General features: G+C 55.0%; 1 protein-coding gene across 1 annotated transcript in view; it reads left to right on the top strand.

Annotated features, from left to right (window-relative positions):
* Positions 1-695: 695 nt before the first annotated feature.
* Positions 696-7,634, top strand: part of LOC142920127 (uncharacterized) — a 7,506-nt gene continuing 567 nt past the window's right edge. The window contains exons 1-3 of the mRNA XM_076062587.1: positions 696-808; positions 1,441-1,561; positions 1,972-2,162. Of these exons, the coding sequence (XP_075918702.1) occupies positions 730-808; positions 1,441-1,561; positions 1,972-2,162 (391 nt within the window). The 5' untranslated portion in view covers positions 696-729. The remainder of the gene's footprint in view (positions 809-1,440; positions 1,562-1,971; positions 2,163-7,634) is intronic.

Raw genomic sequence — 7,634 nt, 5'->3', positions numbered from 1 at the left:
CGTTGTTTCTGGAGTAGACCCGAGGGTAGGTATTCAATCTCCTGACTCCGCTAATTGGGGTTTGGCCAGGAGACGTCATAGGACGCCTGGCCCCCCGGGGCCTCCGGCACAAGCTTATTAGTTACATATTTCAGTTTAATTCGTAGTTTCGTGGTAATTAATTGAAGGTGGAGGGGTTACCAGCCCCTCACACCCGTCCAGAGCCCCCGTTTAGCCCCTGTGGTGGACATATATGCCATGAGGGGAGGTGCCAATCAAAATTGGATCTCCCGCCACAGCACTGTCCACGACAAAGTTGCCCGTCCGGCACCGCGAGGAGGTAGGGGGTTGTTTTTCCGGACCACACACACAGGTACACACACACAGGTACACACACAGGTACACACACACAGGTACACACACAGGTGCACACACACAGGTACACACACAGGTGGGCATCACACCCACACACGATAGTCGATCATGTTCAATTCTCATGAAATCAAAGTAGGAATCGATTCATTAAGATTAATTTTCGACCGCTTAATTCTCATGTTATCCGAACGGAAATCGATTTAATTAGCTTAATCAACCGTATATCGATTCCCATGTTATCCCAAATGAAATCGACTCTATACATGCGTTACTCTACAATAATCGATTCCTAATGTTATCCCATTAAGAATCGATGCGAGTATAGTTAATCGAACCGGGAATCGAATTTCTCTCCACGTGACTAAAGATCGCTCCATGGCGATGCGTCAACTCGTCTCTAGACTTGGCCTACTCTTCCTCCTCCTCCACCTCGTCACGTGGTGCAGCAGCCACGGTGAGCCGAGCCGGTCGATACATCGGGTGCCAGGTTGTGGTGGACGTGGGGAGCGGTGGTGCAGTGGTTAGCGCACTGTGTGAGCGAGTGTGGGGAGCGGTGGTGCAGTGGTTAGCGCACTGTGTGAGTGTGTGTGTGGGGATCGTTGGTGCAGTGGTTAGCGCACTGTGTGTGTGAGTGTGGGGAGCGGTGGTGCAGTGGTAAGCACACTGTGTGAGTGAGTGTGGGGAGCGGTGGTGCAGTGGTTAGCGCACTTTGTGTGAGTGGGGAGTGGTGGTGCAGTGGTTAGCGCACTGTGTGAGTGTGTGTGGGCAGCGGTGGTGCAGTGGTTAGCGCACTGTGTGTGAGTGTGGGGAGCGGTGGTGCAGTGGTTAGCGCACTGTGTGTGTGAGTTTGGGGAGCGGTGGTGCAGTGGTTAGCGCACTGTGTGAGCGAGTGTGGGGAGCGGTGGTGCAGTGGTTAGCGCACTGTGTGAGTGTGTGTGTGGGGAGCGGTGGTGCAGTGGTTAGCGCACTGTGTGAGTGTGTGTGTGGGGAGTGGTGGTGCAGTGGTTAGCGCACTTTGTGTGAGTGTGTGGGGAGCGGTGGTGCAGTGGTTAGCGCACACTGAGTGCCGTTTGCCCATCTCCCCAGCCCCGGCTTCTCCACTGAATGTGCGCGTGGAGTCTCGAGACCTGCTGACACAACTCCGCTGGGACCCAGCTGACGTGAACCCCGCCACCAGCAGCGTCACCTACAGAGTGGAGAGCAAACGGTGAGATGCTCGCTCACTCACTCACCCATTCACTCACCCACTCACCAACTCACTCACTCACTCACCCACTCACTCACTCACCCACACACCCACTCACTCAGTCACTCACTCACCCACCCACTCACTCACCCATCAACTCACCCACCCACTCACTCACTGACTAACGCACTCACTCACCCACTTACTCACACACCCACTCTCTCACTCACCCACTCACTCAGCCACTCACTCACCCACCCACTCACTCACCCATCCACTCAACCACTCACTCACCCATCCACTCACTCACTCACCCACTCTCTCACTCGCCCACTCACCCGCTTGCTCACTCACTCACCCACTCACTCACCCACCGACCCACTCACCCACCCACTCCTCACCACCTCCTCCCCGTGTCTTTGTCTGTGCAGCTATGGACGAGCCCACTGGCGGACCATCTGCGCTGCAACAACAGAGACTCGGTGCGATGTCTCCTCAGCTCTGCGGCATCCCGGTGACCGCTATCAGCTGCGCGTCAGAGCCACCATTTCATCATCGTCACCAGTGGCCTCACCAATCTCCTTGCCCTGGGTCGTGGTTGAGGTCTTACCCTTGAAGACAAGTCAGTGGCTTTGTCTATGTGTGTGTCTCTGTGTGTCTGTGTGTGTGTCTGTGTGTCTCTGTGTGTGTGTCTGTGTGTATGTGTGTCTGTATGTGAGTGTCCCTGTGTGTCTGTGTCTCTGTGTGTCTGTGTATTTGTCTGTGTGTCTGTCTCTGTCTGTGTGTATGTATGTGTGTATGAGTGTCTGTATGTGAGTGTCTCTGTGTCTCTGTGTGTCTGTCTGTGTGTATGTGTGTCGAAAAGCCACTACTGGTGGCCACGTGGAATGTTCGAACGCTCACTGCGGAGGAGAGGCTGCCACTCCTCTGTTGGGAGCTGGACCGGTACCGCCTGGATCTATGCGGCATTCAGGAGGTCCGCTGGACCGGCTCTGGCTCCTGCCACCATGAGGGGTGGACAGTCCTCTACTCGGGGCAGCAGACTGCCAAACAACAGGGTGTGGGTCTTCTTTTGAACAAAAGAATGAAGGGGGCGTGGGAGCGTGGCGGTGAGGTGTGGGAAGCTGTAAGCCCCAGGCTACTTTTGGCTCGCCTTCCCATCAACCGGAGGCGAGGAATGGTGGTCGTGGTTACTTATGCCCCCACCGAAGATGAACATCCGTGGAGGGATGCAGGCAAAGCCGATGAGTCAGATGCCTTCTATGACCTCCTGTCACAGGTGCTGGCTAAAGCGGCCCCTCGGGATAGAGTCATCATGTTGGGTGACTTCAATGCCCGAGTTGGTCATGATACTGGCACCTGGTCTGGAGTGATTGGAGGGTATGGGTCAGATCAGCTCAATAACAACGGTAGGAGGCTGCTAGATTTTTGTGCAGCCCATGGTCTTGTAATTACCAACACGCTGTTCCGGCATCGGCGCATCCACACAACATCATGGATGCATGCCGGGTCCAAGCAAGAACATCTGCTGGACTACATAGTGACGGACCAGCGAATGCGAGCCCATGTCCTTGACACCAGGACCTACCGTGGAGCTGATCTGCCCTCTGACCATCGACTAGTCATCTGTAAGATGCGCCTGCCATTCTTCCACTCCGGTGGTGGGTGTACACCCAGGACCCCATTCCGACCTAAAGTGGCCTGGTCTCAGTTATCTGATGAAAGTTGCAAGCGAGAATTTCATCATCGCTTGCGGCTGGGATTGGCATCGTCCCCGACTCCTCCTGATGTCGAGGGTAAATGGGCGAGGTTTAGGACTGTGACTCATGCAGCTGCAATGGCTGCTTTAGGTACGCGGTCCAGACCTCCCCAGAGACCCTGGCTGACAGAGGAGGTGTTCAGGATGGTTGAGAAAAAGCGACAGGCCCACTGTCATCGGCTACAGAATCCCACATCAGAGAATGAGGAGGCTTACCGCAGCCTTCGCTCGGAGGTTCGGAGAGCCGTGAGACGCTGCAAGGATGGGTGGTGGTCGCGGGTTGCTGAGGAGATGGAGTCTGCCTCAGTGGCCCGTGATCACAAATCTCTATTTAACTCCATCAAAAAAGTAACCTGCAGCGCCACACCTATTACCATCATTAGGGGAAAAAAACGGTGATCCAATCTCCGACCCCCAGGAACAGGTTTGCAGATTTGATGAGCATTTCTGTGAGGTCCTGGGGGAGGGAAAATCCCTCAGCCAGGAAAACATCGTGGCACAAAGTGAGGATGACCCTGCTGAGGCTGTGGTGCTTCAAATATTGGAAGAAGTCACCCCCTGTGAGTGGCTGGCTGAGGTGCCATCTGTTGAGGAAGTACTGAAGGCGATCCGGAGTCTGAGACCAGGAAGGGCAGCGGGCAGAGATGATCTCCCAAGTGAAATGCTGAGGGAGGGTGGCGTTTGTGCACAGACTGCCCTATATGACATCATAACAGTCTGGACCACTGGACGGGTTCCGCAGGATTGGAAGGATGCCCTGGTGGTCCCCCTTTTTAAGAAGGGGGACCGCACAGACTGTAACAGGGGCATCTCACTCCTCAGTGTGCTGGGAAAGGTCCTGGCAAGGATTATTCAGCATCACCTTGCCAGGCACGCTGAGGAGAGGCTTGCGGAGCCCCAATGCGGTTTCAGAAAAGGGCGGTCCTGCACAGATGCCATATTTTCTGTCCGTCTGCTACAGCAGAGGTGTAGGGAATTCCAACAAGACCTACATCTCTGCTTTATTGACCTGGTCAAGGCCTATGATACCATCAGTAGGCCTGGGCTCTGGGTCGTTCTTCGTGCTTTTGGAGTACCTGACCCTCTGCTCACGATCATTAAGGACCTTCATGATGGTGAGCGGGCCCGGGTAAAACTACGTGGCCGGGAGTCAGAGCCATTCCCTGTACACCTTGGGGTGCGACAGGGATGTCCTCTGGCTCCCACATTATTTAACATCTATTTTGACCACGTAGTTCGTGAAGCCTTCAATAGCTGTACCGGGGGAATCTCCATATGGTACAGATATAATGGGAGGCTGATCGATGCCCGGGTGCGGTCAAGGGATGGCTCCCTATTGCTCAACCATGTTATGTATGCCGATGATTTGGTAATAGCTGCTCATTCAGAGGAGGAGTTGGAGACGCTGCTGCTGAGACTGGAGCGTGCAACTAACAGATGGGGCCTTACCATCAGCCCCACCAAAACTAAGCACCTGCCTGGGTATTTTGTACCATCGGACACTCCACCCCCACAACTCCCAATCGGTGATGGGGCAGTTGTGGAGAGAGTGGAGAGTTTCCCATACCTGGGCAGTGTGCTTATGACTGGCTCCAGTTTAACAGCAGAGGTCTCACTCCGAATCAGTCGAGCGGCAATATCTTTTCATCGGTTGCGTAACGCTGGTCTGTCGCTCCGCACTAAGCTTCAGGTCTTCTCGGCCACGCTCATTCCCTCCCTTCTCTACGCTTGCGAAACGTGGACCCCCCTAATGGAACATCTTCGCCGGTTAGAAACATTTAGGCTGGCCTGCCTACGATCCATCCTGGGTTTAACCAGACTGGATTGTGTGAGGAGCTCACAAATCCTTGAAAGATCTAGGCAAGGACCCATCGGTGAGCTCCTCCGGCGGGCAAGGCTGCGATGGCTGGGTCATGTAGCCCGCATGCCCAGCCACCGCATGCCGAAACAGCTTTTGTTCGGCCGGATTGAGGGGGCAAAACGGGCGCGGCACGGGCTAGAGAAGAGATGGAGTGATGTGGTACAGGAGGACGTGGAGCTGAGTGGACTTGCCGATGACTGGTACCAGCGGTGTCAAGATCGGCCTCTGTGGAGGAGGCTCGTGAAGGACGCTACTGGGCAGTTGGAGGCAGTCGCACTCGAACAACAACGGAGGGCGGAGGAGCGACGCTCACAACAACGAGCGGAGCGCCGGGTGGCTAAAGCACAGCAGGTTGGCACAGTAGGAGGCACAGGTGGTGCATCAGCCAGTCATCTCAGTCAGTCGACCCGTGGCACCTGGGTCTGCCCCATGACCTCCTGCCAGCGGGCGTTCGACACTTCACGTGGCCTCAGGGTGCACATAGCCTGGCACAAGCGTCGTGGTGACGTCACCGCCACTTAGTGGCGAATGGCGGTTGTTGTCTCTGAGTGTCTCTGTGTGAGTCTCTGTGTGTGTCTCTGTGTGAGTGTCTCTGTGTGAGTGTCTCTGTGTGTCTCTGTGTGTGTGTCTCTGTGTGAGTGTCTCTGTTACACCTTGGAGTGCGACAGGGATGTCCTCTGGCTCCCACATTATTTAACATCTATTTTGACCACGTAGTTCATGAAGCCTTCAATAGCTGTACCGGGGGAATCTCCATATGGTACAGATATAATGGGAGGCTAATCGATGCCCGGGTGCGGTCAAGGGATGGCTCCCTATTGCTCAACCACGTTATGTATGCTGATGATTTGGTAATAGCTGCTCAGTCAGAGGAGGAGTTGGAGACGCTGCTGCTGAGACTGGAGCGTGCCACTAAGAGGTGGGGCCTTACCATCAGCCCCAGCAAAACTAAGCACCTGCCTGGGTATTTTGTACCATCGGACACTCCACCCCCACAACTCCCAATCGGTGATGGGGCAGTTGTGGAGAGAGTGGAGAGTTTCCCATACCTGGGCAGTGTGCTTATGACTGGCTCCAGTTTAACAGCAGAGGTCTCACTCCGAATCAGTCGAGCGGCAATATCTTTTCATCGGTTGCGTAACGCTGTGTGGAAGCTACCTGGTCTGTCGCTCCGCACTAAGCTTCAGGTCTTCTCGGCCACGGTCATTCCCTCCCTTCTCTACGCTTGCGCAACGTGGACCCCCCTAATGGAACATCTTCGCCGGTTAGAAACATTTAGGCTGGCCTGCCTACGATCCATCCTGGGTTTAACCAGACTGGATTGTGTGAGGAGCTCACAAATCCTTGAAAGATCTGGGCAGGGTCCCATCGGTGAGCTCCTCCGGCAGGCAAGGCTGCGATGGCTGGGTCATGTAGCCCGCATGCCCAGCCACCGCATGCCGAAACAGCTTTTGTTTGGCCGGATTGAGGGGGCTGGGCGGGCGAGGCACGGGCTAGAGAAGAGATGGAGTGATGTGGTACAGGAGGACGTAGAGCTGAGTGGACTTGCCGATGACTGGTACCAGCGGTGTCAAGATCGGCCTCTGTGGAGGAGGCTCGTGAAGGATGCTACTGGGCAGTTGGAGGCAGTCGCCCTCCAACAACAACGGAGGGCGGAGGAGCGACGGTCAGAACAACGAGCGGAGCGCCGGGTGGCTAAAGCACAGCAGGTTGGCACAGTAGGGGGCACAGGTGGTGCATCAGCCAGTCATCTCAGTCAGTCGACCCGTGGCACCTGGGTCTGCCCCGTGACCTCCTGCCAGCGGGCGTTCGACACTTCACGTGGCCTCAGGGTGCACATAGCCTGGCACAAGCGTCGTGGTGACGTCACCGCCACTTAGTGGCGAATGGCGGTTGTTGTTGTGTCTCTGTGCTCTGTGTGTCTCTTTGTGAGTGTCTCTGTGTGTGTCTCTGTGTCTCTCTGTGTGTCTCTGTGTGTCTCTGTATCTGTGTGTGTGTCTGTGTGTGTCTCTGTGTGAGTGTCTCTGTGTGTGTCTCTGTGTCTCTCTGTGTGTCTCTGTGTGTCTCTGTATCTGTGTGTGTGTCTCTGTGTCTCTGTGTGTCTCTGTGTGAGTGTCTCTGAGTGTCTCTATGTGAGTGTCTCTGTGTGTCTCTGAGTGTCTCTGTGTGAGTGTCTCTGTGTGTCTCTGTGTGAGTGTCTCTGTGTGTGAGTGTCTCTGTGTGTCTCTGTGTGTCTCTGTCTCTGTGTGAGTGTCTCTGTGTGTCTCTGTGTGTGTGTCTCTGTGTGTCTCTGTCTCTGTGTGAGTGTCTCTGTGTGTCTCTGTGTGTCTCTGTGTGAGTGTCTCTGTGTGTTTCTGTCTCTGTGTGAGTGTCTCTGAGTGTCTCTCTGTGTCTCTGTGTGTCTCTGTGTGTGTGTGTCTCTGTGTGTCTCTGAGTGTCTCTGTGTGAGTGTGTCTCTGTGTGTGTGTCTCTGT

This window comes from Petromyzon marinus, unplaced genomic scaffold (genome assembly GCF_048934315.1).
Source record: "Petromyzon marinus isolate PM22_M1 ecotype Great Lakes invasive population unplaced genomic scaffold, UKy_Petmar_22M1.pri1.0 PM_G_Scaffold_67, whole genome shotgun sequence".
NCBI lineage: Eukaryota > Metazoa > Chordata > Hyperoartia > Petromyzontiformes > Petromyzontidae > Petromyzon > Petromyzon marinus.
Note: the sequence above shows the minus strand (reverse complement) of the source record. Positions and strands in the feature narration are given on the sequence as shown.